We start from the raw sequence: 14,396 nt of genomic DNA on the forward strand, positions 1-14,396 counted from the left end.
AGGGGCTTCCTCAGATGACCCACCAAGAGTACAACCAGGGAGCCAAGTGAGTTACCAGCAAGGTATTCCAGATAGGAATCCTCGATCAATATGAATATGCCTGAGCATATTAGGGTAGGCTTGATCCAATATTGTCAGGTCTAATAGAACAGACAAAGACAGAAAGAGAAGAAAGTGAGATAAAGAAAAAGAGCAAGGGAGACTTTCTTTGATGGAGGCAACTGGCCTGGGAAAGGGCTACCTACCTCATGGCACGTAAGGCTAGCTTATAGGACAGGTCTGGATCATGAGGCAGCAGAGCTGAGAACAAATACTTGGCAAAGGTATGCATGGGAACACTCTCTCGGTGAATGACTTCTCCCAGACCACTGAAGGGGCCTCCTGCAGGAAGAACATAGGACAGCCAGTTATTTATCTACATGCTTCTATTTGTCAAGCTGGACTTAAACTGTAGAATCCTGCACATGTTTGCTAGCCAGGGGAACTTGAACTACACCTTAATGTAAAAAACAATTCTGTACAGTGCTCTGTTAGAGACGGGAACCCAGAGTTACAGGCCTAAGGTACTGTGACAAAAGCCCTTCTCTACTTACCTTCCAGTAGTAAGATGCACTGTTTCTGCAGTGTTTGTACTAGCTCATCATCCAGCTGCAGCTCCTGAAGTCGACTCAGGAGCTGCTCCTCATTACGGCACACCTTGTCCTGTGCGTAGAGGCCTTCAGGCATCACCCTCTGTTGACCCATCCCCATCAGAGCAACTTCCAGGGCCAATGACAGGAAGGACTCATGGCTGTTTGGGCAGCCTGTAGCCACAGGTACATGCTGGTACACAGGGGGTCTGCTTTCATTCATATCTGAGGGCAAGAGGGGACAAGATTCTTTAGGTCAGCTCTGTGGATTCTTGTACTCCTCTCTCCCTCCCACTTTGGAAATACAGTTAGGTCAGCAGATATCACAGGGAAGCTGAGTCAGAACCTCAGAGCAATAAGGAAAATATCCTGAAAAAGGATTATACAGAGCCACAAAGATTTCTAATTCTTTCCCAATATGTAAACTGGCTAGACCAGTTAGGGAAGAAGTAGATCTTATATTAATCTTTTGCTAACACATTATCTAATACCATACTTATCTGGTTTTATGTCTGCTTCCCTAAAGTATGAGCACCTTGCCGTATGCATCTCCAGGGCCTGGTATATGAAAGAAGCTAAGTGTACGTCATTGGTGAATAAATTCCAAGTGCAATCTCAGGTTTTCAAGATGTAAGTGTCATTGTGCAGATGAAACAGACCAAAGGTGATGACTTCCTTTCAGGGGATTAGAGGGACAATACGGGCAGCTCTAGCTTAGACTGGGGCCACCCCTTGTATCTCTACCCAGAGAAATCCAAATCCATCCAGTTAAGCTATTACTTCTGTAACATTTGCAACTTCTATGTTATTATTACGTTATACGTTCCACCTCTGGGCTCAGAGTTTCAGACAAAGAGCACAGGTTTTAAGTATTACAGGAATTTAAAGTCTTGGTTTCTTTTCTTTCCCCTCCACTCATCTGGTAATTATTTATGGAAGACTATTAAAGGAAAGGTATTGCACTTAAGTGCTGGGATCATAAAATAAGTAATAATTTCTACTTTCAAGGAGCTGAAGTCTAGTAAGATAATTACTTATAAATAAATTGTAATGCAGTGGGTTAAATACTCTAATAGATGTAGTTATATAATATAGTGATGGCAAAAGGAGAGAAGAGCCAATTCTGTCTCTAGTCCTTGCTACATTGAGACTACTAAGTCTCTTCCCTTCTAGTTCTCATTGGTAAAATTAGAATATAACCATCATGAGGAAGAAAGTTCAAAGGACACATGAGAGTCTTATGCAATTGCAAGGGTTACACACACTCTTCTTGTTGGAAGTTCTTTTCCACTTCAAGACTGCTCTGATACTTGGCCTCTGCCTCCTGAAATCCCTGTTGCTCCTCTTATTCCCTTTGGATCATACTCTTCAGGCATTCATAGTATGGAAGTAAGAGGAGCAAAGGAAGGCTGGCAAGGTAAAATGGGAGAACAGGACAGGGCCAGTTCACAGGGTGGCAAAGAGATGAAGCCTAAGGTAACCTCTAAGGTGAAGTTGGATAAGAGGAAAAAGGCTTCAGTAAATGTAGAACAGAGTCTGGCAGGGAAGGGAGGCCAGACTAGGCCAAGGCCAGTTCTAGTTCTCCTCAGGCTGACCCCTGTACCTGACACTTCCAGATAGCCATCATCATTTAGACGGCAGGCCTCAGTCAAAGTGAGAAACAGGCAGCCAATGGGATCCAGGGGGTGGCCCACCCAGCCTTCCAGGTTTGTGATGGTTGTGGTTCCTCTCTGTAACAGTTCTGGAAATAAACGGATCCAGATTTTAGAAAATGATAAAGTCACATTTCTCTCTGTCCCTGCCTGGGTCTCCTCACTAGTCTCTTTTAGGCATTGGCCTTGCAACTTAAAAATCTTCCCGGATTGTCTTGCCTTGGATTCATAGGACTGGTCACAAGCTTATTAGCCAGCTATAAGGTCTTGAGGTCTGCATTTAGGCTTCTTGCTGGCAACACATATATGTAAATATAGTTTTACAGTTTAAAGAGAGTTTTCTTATGTAAGAACTTAGTGGGCCTTCCAGCTGCCTGTGAGGGAGGCAGACCAGCATTATTATTCCCATTTTGCAGATTAAAAAAAACCCTTAGGCTCACTTTTCTATCACTCAGCAGGTAGAAAAGCCTGAAATTCCCTAGCCCCTGCCACTCCATGAAACTTAATGAAAATTAAATAGTATGCCATATAGCCCCTAAAGATTCCCATCAGATTCTCATCAGCCCCAGTCTAAAGAGTTAAGATGGCTCCTTATCACTAACCTTTCTTCTGATGCTTGTAGATTTCCAGCTGTCGTTGCTGCTGCAACCTCAGAGTATTGATAATGGCCACTGTGAGTCTGAGGGCCTCTTTTGGATAACCATGGGAACGCAGGGCATCAACCCGTGCACAGGCTGTAGGCACGTGTTCTAGCAGATGAGGAGAAAATATTTTGGTTGGGTTGGATTTTCCAATCAGGAAAATTCATGCTTGACAAAGGGAGTTTGTGTTTGGCTCAGTTCCTAAAATTCAACTGACATCTACTGTGAACCAAGACCTATGTTTTATCTTTAAAGAATATAGAGTTGAAGGACGCCTTGGTGGTTGAGCATCTGCCTTTGGCTCAGGTTGTGATCCTGGGGTCCTGGGATCAAGTCCTGCATCAGGTTCATTGCAGGGAACCTGCTTATCCTTCTGCCTCTCTCTTTGTGTCTCTCACAAATAAATAAATAAAATCTTAAAAAAAAAAGAATATAGAGTTGAATAAGTCACAGGCACTACCTTCAAAGAGCTACCATGTAGCCTTCATAGAATGGTATGATATAGAAAGAAAGACACAACTATGACAATAAAATGTAGTACCTCTTAAAAAAATAAAATAAAATAAAATAAAATAAAATAAAATAAAATAAAATAAAATAAAATAAAATGTAGTACCTCTTTGTGAACTTGTACTATGGGAACCCAGTAGAGGTAGCAACTAACTACCTAAAGAGAAAGGCCTCATTCATTTATTAATCCTATATTTCCTGAGAACCTATTATATGCCAGCTAGTTTGCCAGGCAAAGGAAGTACAAAGGTGAATAAGATGGTTACTTCCCTCAAAGACCTCAAAAATAATATATAAACAGATTATTATAAAACAGTTAAAAATGAATGACATGACAGTAATATATACAGAGAGAAAATAATATTTGAGCTACACTTTGTAGAACTAGCAAGATTTTATTTTATTTATTTTATTTTTTTTTAATTTTTATTTTTTTAATAATAAATTTATTTTTATTGTTCAATTTGCCCTAGCAAGATTTTAAATAGGTGGACAAACAGGGAAAGGCATTCCTAGAAAAAAGAACATAAGCAAAGATAACATATAAATAAAGGCATATAAATAAAAATATAAAAAATATTCTATACAGCATCTTCTGGGTATGGCAAATAGTTCTGTGTAGAGTAGGTTATGTGACTAGAGACAACCTGGAAATGTAGAGTCTGGGATGCCATTATAAGGAGATTGGATTTAACTTAGGATAATGGAGGACCTGGATGCCTGGGTGGCTCAGCAGTTGAGTGTCTGCCTTCAGCTCAGGGCGTGATCCTGTGGTCCGGGATCGAGTCCCGTGTTGGGCTCCTTGTGGGGAGCCTGCTTCTCCCTCTTTCTATGTCTCTGCCTCCCTCTGTCTCTCATGAATGAATAAATAAAAAAAAAATCTTAAAAAAAAGGATAATGGAGGAGCATCAAAGGCTTATAAATGGGCAAGTGATTATAATGAGATTATTGGTTCATTTTGTGATTTTTTTTTATTTTAAATTTAAATAGGCTCCATGCCTAGCACAGAGCCCAGTGCAGGGCTCAAACTTGTGACCCTGAGATCAAGAACTGAACTGAGATCAAGAGTTGAATGCTTAACTGACTGAGCCACGTAGGTGCCCCCATTGTGTGATTTATTTTAAAGATAACATTAATCATCATAGAAATAATTGCAGAAAATTTGAAAATACAGATAAGTAAAATATAAAATAAAAATCAGAGGTAACCATTATTTCCAGTTTTGTGTATATGTATGCATATGTATGTGTGTATATACATATATGTATAATATGTGTGTGTGTGTATATATATATGTTATATATATATGTATACACATGGGATGGTATGATTATTTTTTAAAGATTTATTTATTCGAGAGAGAGAGAGAGAAAACATGAACAAGGGTAGGGGTAGGCAGAAGGAGAGGGAGAGAGACAGAGAGAGAGGGAGAGAAATAGACTCCCCTCTGGGCATGAAGCCCAACTTGAGGCTTGATCTCACCACCCTGAGATCATGACCTGAGCCAAAAAATCAAGAGTCCAACTTAACCAACTGACCCACCCAGGAGCCCCCATGGGATGATATTATAATTATTGTTTTGTAACTGGATTTTTCCATTGAGTAACATATTGTAAAATTTTTCTGTATCATTAAATATACCTCTATAACATTAAAAATGACGATATATCATTCCTCTGAATATATGTATATTATCCATTGACTCAATTAATCCTCTATTGTTAGACATTTAGATTATGTCTAATTTTTCTCATCTGTACATTATTTACATCCATGCTCTAATAAACCCCCTAGCTTTACATATATTCTTAACTATAGCTCAGGATAAATTCCTAGATGTAGAATTCCTGGATCAAAGGGTATGAATATATTTTAATAGCTTTTGATAAGTATTATTGAAATATCCTTCAGATAGGCATTTACATTTCTACCAGTAGTAAATGAGGGTAAGTATCTCCATGTAACCTTTCCCACACCATGAACTAATTATTTTTACTTTAAAAATCTCTGACCAGGGATCCCTGGGTGGCGCAGCGGTTTGGCGCCTGCCTTTGGCCCAGGGCGCGATCCTGGAGACCCGGGATCGAATCCCACGTCGGGCTCCCGGTGCATGGAGCCTGCTTCTCCCTCTGCCTGTGTCTCTGCCTCTCTCTCTCTCTCTGTGACTATCATAAATAAATTTGAAAAAAAAAAAAAATCTCTGACCATCTGACAATCAAAAAAATCATAATTCAGTGTTGTTTTGATTTTCAGTTTTGTTTACTGATGAGATGTATATTTTCATACGCTTGTTAGATTTATGTTTTAGATGTGTTATATCAGAGAAGAAAAAAGGTGACCAAAGGAGACTTCAGCTAGTGGCTCACAGTGAGTGGGGCCAAGGCTATCAAGAGAGAGATAGGGCATATGCATATTCAGCAAGATCTTGAGAAAGACAGACAAATGGGGTGAAGGATGGAGGTAGGGAATTGGGAGAAGATATAAAAATGTATATGTCGCTGTTGTAAGACTCAGAAAATGAGTATTTTTTAAAAGTGTTTGTTTTGGAATGGGAATCCTGTGATAAAGTCAAGAAGAGACTAATAGCCAGCCAGGGGAAGGTTTAAACCTACAATGGTACAGCTCTGTTCCTTTATGATGAAGGAAGGAAGGAAAGGTGGAAGGGAAGAAAAGATGACAGCTTGGTGACAAATGCATTAATGCCCTAAGCTACTAGCACAGAGTAATTTAAGTTTCAAAACTAGTGCTTTTTAAGCAAAATATATTAATTTCAGAGTAGATTATACTGTTGCTCAGCAACTGCTGACTAAGGGACTATGAACTGATGTTTAATGGTTTTATTAGTACTCTTTGAGATTACTAACTCCTTACCCCTCCTAAAACTCAGGAAACAGAATACAAATTTCTCTGTTTGAGGCCATTATACCTCAGCTAAGTATACATGCAAATGGCTGAGGCCTCACATAAGTACTCTGAGTCCCTAGTTAAGGTCCTAAAAGATCTGTCCAAATTGTAGTTGTGTTGCCAGCATCTATGCAGTTCTGGCCTGGCATGAGGTAAGACTGGGCTCTGAGAGGTACACTTACCAAGCCACAGCGGCTGGCCTTGGGAATTAAACAGTAGTCTCTCGCTTTCCTGCTGACAGGCAGGAGCTGTATATATATCACTGCTTATTATTCGCTGTAAGTGGCTGTCCTGCCAATGTAATTCACGGCCCTCGATGGCTCTAGTGAACACTGTTCGTCTTGGTCGGGATAAGGAGTCTGGGAAAAGAAAGAAATGCAGCAGTTCAATGACAGGTAATCTGAAACTAACTCTTACGTCTTCTTCAGAGTAGGAGGATGGGAAGGATAGTATGTGGTCAGTGAGAGCAGACACTCTGTCATCTGTCTGGGTGTTTGTTGTGCTACCTCTTTATTGGATAGCCCTTAATGTGTCTGTGCCATCTGTGAGAAGAACCTTTCTACAGAGACCTATGGCTGCCTTTCTACTTCTACAGGAGACCAATTTCTCCTAGGGCTGAGAGCCACATAAAAGAGAAGAATGACAGTGGTGCTCAGCTCCTCAATTATGAGGATACAAACTGCTTCTACAGAAGTCAGAGGAAGAGAGAAGCAGCTAGGTAATTTCTCCGGCCAATCCATAACCTGTCTCATTTACAGCATGACCCTTATCAGACTAAGGACTTCCATGTAATTGATATTAAAAGCTGAAAAAAAGCAGAAGCCCTGTGTATTCTGGTCCCTTTATTACGCTGATAGCTATAGCTTACAGTCCTGTTCTCTAATATGCAAAATTGATGCTGACAAAAGACTAATTAACATGGACTCTTACCATGTCATTTCTCTTCAGGAAAAGGGCTGCAAGGAAACCAAAACAGTTTAGAGAAAGAATGCTCAATTCTTAAGGGTGGAATGCAGAAAGACCAAATGAAAGATACCTTATCATAAACTGTGGAGATAGAAGGACTCATAGAAATTACATTTAAGGAAAAATTTAAAAACCCATAAAGGATTATTTAACTGACTCTCTGCCAGATTAAGGGCAACTGGAACTATTTTGGGATCAAGGGATAAAGTACCCTTGATACCTTATCAGATGTTTTCAGAGATGCCCAAATGAGGTGTACATCCACTGAGCCTATGCAAAAAAACTGGGAGGGAAAGCTAGAGGATTCAGAATGAAGATGAAAGAAATGAACATATTCATTCATTAAGCAAAAGTCCTTAGAATATGGTCATCTCTTCAGAATGTGATACATTCCATAAAGTATGGGTTTAGATGATTAAATTAGAATAGCATGACAAGGCCTACTGAAATAGCTTGAAATAATATTGTTATTTCAGTAGATACTGTCATGCTATTCTCCTTCATACTGTCCCTCAGTAGCACAATGCGCCTTCTACTGGCTGCAGTCTAAACCCCTCTTTTGCTGAACTGAGACTCTACCTTGGGTCTGCTCAGCCCACAGTGGGGATTAGGTACTCTCTCTTCCTCTCTCTCAGTCTCTCTCTCTCTCTCTCTGTATGTACGTGTGTGTGTGTGTGTGTGTGTGTATTAAACATTTCATTCACCTATTCGTGAATAGAGAGAGGCAAAGACATAGGCAGAGGGAGAAGCAGGCTTCCCACTGGGAGCCCGATGTGGGACACAATCCCAAGACCCCAGAATCATGACCTGAGCCAAAGGCAAAGACTCAACCGCTAAGCCACCCAGGTGCCCCTAGGCTCCCAATATTCATCTAGTCTGCAAATAATGAGAGCCTACTACATGGCAGGTACTTGTATAGATGCTGAGGATATATAAAGTCTCTGCCTTCTTGGAACTTTAGATTTAAATGGGCAGAGATGGCTGAATAAGTATACAGTGTACCAGATATATTAGATGATCATGAGTTCTACAGAAAAGACTAACGCAGAATTAGGAAGAAATAAAGGCGGGCTGGTTTTGGGTTGGGGTTATTGTCTTATTCAGAATGGTCTCTAATAAGGCAACATTTGAACAGACTTAAAGTCTTAGAGATGTTAAGGGAAGAGCATTCCAGGCAAAAGGAACAGCAAATGCTAAAATCCTGACGTGGGTACATCTTTGGAGTGTTTGAGGGTAGTGAGGAGGCCAGTGTGCTTAGAATGGAATGAGCAAGCAGGAAAATCATAGGAGATGAGGTCAGAGGGATACTAGGAAGCTAGATCATCGAGGGCCTTCCAGGCCATGAGTGAAAGATAAGAAGCCACTGAGCTGTTGAAGGTGTATGATGCGACCTGCTTCTTAAGAGGATAACTGGCAACAGTACTGAGAAAAGACCATGAGGTGGAAAGGCAGAAGCAGGAAGAGCAATTAGGTCACTGCAATAATTTATGAAAGATGATGGCAACTTGGCTAGTTAATAAGCAGCAGAGGTAATAAGAATATATGGATTCCAGGGGATCCCTGGGTGGCTTAGTAGTTTAGTGCCTGCCTTCAGCCCAGGGTGTGATCCTGGAGTCCCGGGATTGAGTCCCGCCTTGGGGTCCCTGCATGGAACCTGCTTCTCCCTCTGCCTGTGTCTCTGCCTCTCTCTCTCTGTGTTTCCTATGAATAAATAAATAAAATCTTTTTTTTTAAAGAATATATGGATTCTGATGGACAGAAGACACGAATAGATGCCTTTCCAAAGAAGACATCCAGATGGCTAATAGATACATGAAAAAAATGTATCTCATCATCAGGGAAATACAAACCAAGACCACAGTGAGATACCATCTCGTACTTGTGAATGGCTAAAAGTAATAACACAAGAAATAATAGGTGTTGGTGAGGATGCAGAGAAAGGGGAACCCTCTTGTGCTGTTGGTGGGAATATAAACTGGTGCAGCCACTCTGTAGAACAGTTTGGAGGTTCCTCAAAAAGTTAAAAATAGAGATACAGCAACTATACTACTAGATATTTACCCAAAGGATATAAAAATACAGATAGGAAGGGGTACATGCACCCTGCCTGATGTTTATATACAGCAGTACTATCAACAATAGCCAAACTATGGAGAGAGCCCAAATGTCCATTAACTGTTGAACAAATAAAGATGTGGTATGTGTGTGTGTGTGTGTGTGTGTGTGTAATGGAATATTACTCAGCCATCAAAAAGAATGAGACCTTACCATTTGCAATGATGTAGATGGAGCTACAGTGTATTATACTAAGTGAAAAAAGTCAGAGAAAGATAAATTTCATTCATATGTGTAATTTAAGAAACAAAACATGAACATATGGGAGGGGGAAAAAAGTAAAAAGAGAGAGGGAAACAAACCATGAAGACTTAAAGACAGAGAACAAACCGAGGAGTAATTGAGGGGGGTGGGTGGGAGATGGGCTAGAAGGGTGATGAGTATTAAGGAAGGCTTTTGTTGAGATGAGCACTGGGTGCTGTATGTAAGTGATAAATCACTGATTTCTACTCCTGAAACCAGATATTGCACTGAATATTAACTAAACAGAATTTAAATAAAAATTAGGAAAAAATACGATGGATTCTGGCCATATTCTGAAGGTAAAGCCAATAGGATTTACTTACGGATTAGATCTCGAGGGAGAGAAAACAGAATCAAGAATGACTACTCCATGGTGTTTAAGGCAAAACTGTCATACATGGAGATAGGGAAGGCTATAGGAGGAGCAGGTTTGGGTAGGGCTTGGCAGGTAAGATATCCTACTGAAGTGCCTATTAATATCTAAGTGGAGATACTGAAAAGGTAGTTGAGCATACAAGTCTGGAGTTGGGAGGAAAAGGTCAAGGTGATATAAATTAGGGAGTAGTTAGTATACAGATGATTATCAAAACAATGCAATCACCAAAGTAGTGTATATATAGAGGGAAGTGGTTTGATGATGGAGCCTTAGGCACTCTAACATTTTAGATTAGGAAGTGGGGAGGAGACAGTAAAGGAGGCTGAGAAGGAGGAACCAATGAAGAGCAGAACTAAGAGAGTAGTGTCTTGGAAATAAGATTAAAAAAGGTTTCAAGGAGAAAGTAAACAATTGTAACAAATATTGCTAGTAGGTTAGGTAAGATTATTATTGAGAATTAGCCACCAGATTTGGCCATGTTTAGCATGAGTAACCCATACAAGAGCAGTTTCAGTAGTGGAAGATGAAAGCTGACTAGAGTGAGTTTAAGGGAGAATACGAGCAGAAGCAGAGATAATAAATATATACTATTTTTTAAATTACTTTTCTTGGGATCCCTGCGTGGCGCAGCGGTTTGGCGCCTGCCTTTGGCCCAGGGCGCGATCCTGGAGACACGGGATCGAATCCCACATCGGGCTCCCGGTGCATGGAGCCTGCTTCTCCCTCTGCCTGTGTCTTTGCCTCTCTCTCTCTCTCTCTCTCTGTGTGACTATCATAAATAAAGTAAAAAAAAATAAATAAATAAAGTTCATGGTTCTTTAAAAAAAAAAATTACTTTTCTTAATTCTACCACTTATTTCTACTACCTTAGAGAAACAGGGTGGTAGCTAAACAGGCATATGGGAACAACATGAGTGTGTTTTGTTTTGTGATGAGAGAGAAAGCAATGTACTTGTATACTCACAGGAATACTCCACAAAAATCTGTGAAGCAGGAGAGGGGGAAGATAATTTCTGGAGTGATAAAAGAGATAGAATCCTGGATAAAAGAGAAGGACTAGGATCTTGAGAATAGGTAGAGGGCTAGGGCTTAGAAGCACAAATAAAAACTGGGGAAAAGGAAGAGGCACAGACAGAGGCAGATATATTGAGAGAGTCATGGAAATTCTCTTGTGATTGCTTCTATATCTCAGTCAACAGAAAGCAAGGCCATCAGCGGAAAGTGAGGAAGGAGAAGAAATAAAGTTTTCAAGGAAAGACGTATGAAACAGTAATTTAAAAGAGTAAAAGGAGGCATAGATTAGGGAAATGGGGTGGATGTATGGATAATACTATGGACCCATTTGAAATCAGTGGTCATAAACTTGAAGTAAGACTAGTTACCACATGGTTTTGTTTCTCTTCACTATGTTCAGCTGTGTGGGTGTGAGTACTGAGGAGTTAGTGAGACTGAGCTACTAAGGTTAGTGGTTTTTGTTTTTTGTTTTTTAAGATTTTATTTATTTATTCATGAGAGGCAGAGAGAGAGAGAGAGGCAGAGACACAGGCAGGGACACAGGGAGAAGCAGTCTCCAGGCAAGGAGCCCGATGTGGGACTCGATCCTGAGACCCTGGGATCACCCCGTGAGCTGAAGGCAGATGCTCAACCGATGAGCCACCCAGGCATCCCCTAAGGTTACTATCTGCGTGAAATGAAGGGAAAGAGGAGGTTGAGTGTGTATGTGAGGGAATGATTATAATTATTCACCAAGGAATCTAACCAAGATAAGGAAGAAAATGAGGCTACCAGGAGAATGAAAAAGTGGTAGGATCAAAAGTCTCAATGGGTCAAAGAATTATTGGAATTGGGATATTAAAGAAAATAAGCTAGCAAAACTGATGATGGTATTTAGAGCTGCCTGAAATTGAGATTATGAAGAAGGCAGTTATTGGCAATGACAAGGTTTAGGGTGTGATCTTGGGATTATGTGGCTCAATTATGGTGGAAGGTAAGACATATTAAAAGAGAGGAGGTCAAAGAACTGAGGCTAGAATATTGGAAGGATCATCTGTGTGGCTATTGAAATTGCCAACAATTATAATAGAAGTAGTGACAGCAGTGTTACTGAGCCAATAGCCAAAAATCTTCAAGAAATGAAGGGGACTGCGATCCCTGGGTGGCTCAGTGGTTTGGCTCCTGCCTTTGGCCCAGGGTGTGATCCTAGAGTCCCAGGATCAAGTCCCATGTCAGGCTCCTTGCATGGAGCCTGCCTTCTGCCTGTGTCTCTCTCTGCCTCTCCCTCTCTCTCTCTGTATTTTTCATGAATAAATGAATAAAATCTTAAAAAAAAAAAAAAAAAGAAATGAGGGGGACTGACCCAGGTCTACAAATGACCAAAACCAGAAGGGTAGCAGACACTACATTTTGACAGCATAAACTTTAAAGCTGGGGGGGGGGGGTATTTTAAGAAGGAGATAAGGACAATGATATGAGAATGGCAATGAAGAATAAGTGAGATACCTATTGCTCCATTAGGTATAGAGACTCGAGAGCTAAATCAGCCACAATTTGAGAAGACTGCAGAAGAAGCAACATCCTCAAATGAGAACCAGTAACAGTAAGCAACCAGTATGATCAGGAAGAAATTGCCAGACTGGAGGCATATCTCTATATGCATTTGACTCTATGCCAATCCAAAACCAATACTAAAGGGATGGTGTGTTGTGGAGGTTACATGAGTGCCAGTAAAACGCAGCATAAAGAAGTGGCAAAACTGTAGCCTTTTCAAACTTGTTTACCTTAGTTGCCTTAAATATACTGACAATCAGTTATGGTACAGTAGATGCAGTCCTGGCCAGAACAATAATTTAAATTACTTTCTCCTTGAGATTAAAAATACTAGATTTATCTCTTAAAATAGAAGGGACATGTGAAATCAGTGTCTGAAAAAAAATCTCCTACCAATAAAGTTTCCCAATGGGCTAAGGAGCAATTAGTTGCCAATAGCAGACAGCATGCTGATGCTCAGAGATATCTGTAGGCCAGGGGCTCAAAAGGCAGAGGGTACAGTATCACTGTACTGGATTTGTCTTAAAATGGGACAAGAGTATTAGCAGTAATTTGGGAGGATAGTCCATCCTAGCTATTTGCTTTATTAAAAATGTGAGGGGATCCCTGGGTGGCTCAGCGGTTTAGTGCTTGCCTTTGGCCCAGGGTGTGATCCTGGAGTCCTGGGATCAAGTCCTACATCGGGCTCCCTGCATGCAGCCTGCTTCTCCCTCTGCCCATGTCTCTGCCTCTCTCTCTCTGTGTCTCTCATGAATAAATAAATAAAAATCTTTTAAAAAAATTTTAAAAATTCAAAAAAATAAAAATTTGAGGAAAATAGAGAAAGTAAGAAAAGCAATTGTCAGGGCATTTAAAAAAATGAATGAATGAATGAATGCACTCATGCATGCTGTTTTTCGCAGGCCTTCCATCCTTCCCTTGAGGTAGGCCTTCTAAGCTAAAACCAACCCCAACTGAGTCCCATTGGTCATGAGGAACTGAAAGGTAAAGAGGATTAATGCAGGAATTTATTGTGGGCACTGAAAGGTCACTCTAGATATGGGAAAAGACACAGCATCCCCAAACGTCAAAGGTAAAAAGCTTACCCTTATTTAAAGCGTGGAATTTCAAGAAAAACAAAAGGACAGGCTTTTCTTATTTAGGACGACAGTAGTGATAGCCAACTGTCTGGCCACCTTTGTTCTAGAGTTTTACCCTCCTACTTTTGGTGTTCCAGGCACAAAGAACCTAGAAGGATATATAGCTCACCTGGGCTGTGACTGGCGTTTTGGGGAAGCGCATTGGTGATGTTGGGTAGCTCATGCCCATAGTTCCCATCCTCCAGGGGACAGACATCCAGGTCACTCCACTTCTGCAGCTGCTGTAGCCAACAGGACTTCTCTTCCAGTTTGCAATGTGGATTTAAAATGATGCACACCCATAAGGCCCCTGGAAATAAAGGAACCAACATTCTGATATCTTTCCTTGGATGTATGTGTAAGTTTTAATTTTTCAGGCTACTCTTTCCTTCCATTTTTAGTTGGCAGGAAAAGTTCCCAAAACATCAGCTTTTCTTAATATAGAAAATCAAATCTACGGTGCCTGAGTGGCTCAGTCGGTTTAACATCTGCCTTCAGCTCAGGTCATGGGTCTTGGGATCCAGCCCCGCATCAGGATCCCTGCTCTGAAGGGACTCTACTTGTTCCTCTCCTTCTGCCTGTCACCCCCCCACACTTGTGCTCTCTCTCAAATAAATAAATAAATAAATAATCTTTAAAAAACAGAAAAAAACAAAACTTAAATCTGCTAAAGTTTTCAGAAATGGCTTATTTTT

The 14,396-nt window shown here is 40.6% G+C and overlaps 1 protein-coding gene across 1 annotated transcript in view; it reads right to left on the minus strand.

Annotated features, from left to right (window-relative positions):
• Nucleotides 1-14,396, minus strand: part of ZSWIM5 (zinc finger SWIM-type containing 5) — a 194,543-nt gene that overhangs the window by 22,584 nt on the left and 157,563 nt on the right. The window contains exons 5-10 of the mRNA XM_041738512.1: nt 13,832-14,011; nt 6,519-6,695; nt 2,884-3,030; nt 2,233-2,370; nt 594-854; nt 246-381 (exon numbers count right to left, since the gene is read on the minus strand). Of these exons, the coding sequence (XP_041594446.1) occupies nt 246-381; nt 594-854; nt 2,233-2,370; nt 2,884-3,030; nt 6,519-6,695; nt 13,832-14,011 (1,039 nt within the window). The remainder of the gene's footprint in view (nt 1-245; nt 382-593; nt 855-2,232; nt 2,371-2,883; nt 3,031-6,518; nt 6,696-13,831; nt 14,012-14,396) is intronic.

The sequence above is a fragment of the Vulpes lagopus genome, chromosome 23, assembly GCF_018345385.1.
Source record: "Vulpes lagopus strain Blue_001 chromosome 23, ASM1834538v1, whole genome shotgun sequence".
Taxonomy (NCBI): domain Eukaryota; kingdom Metazoa; phylum Chordata; class Mammalia; order Carnivora; family Canidae; genus Vulpes; species Vulpes lagopus.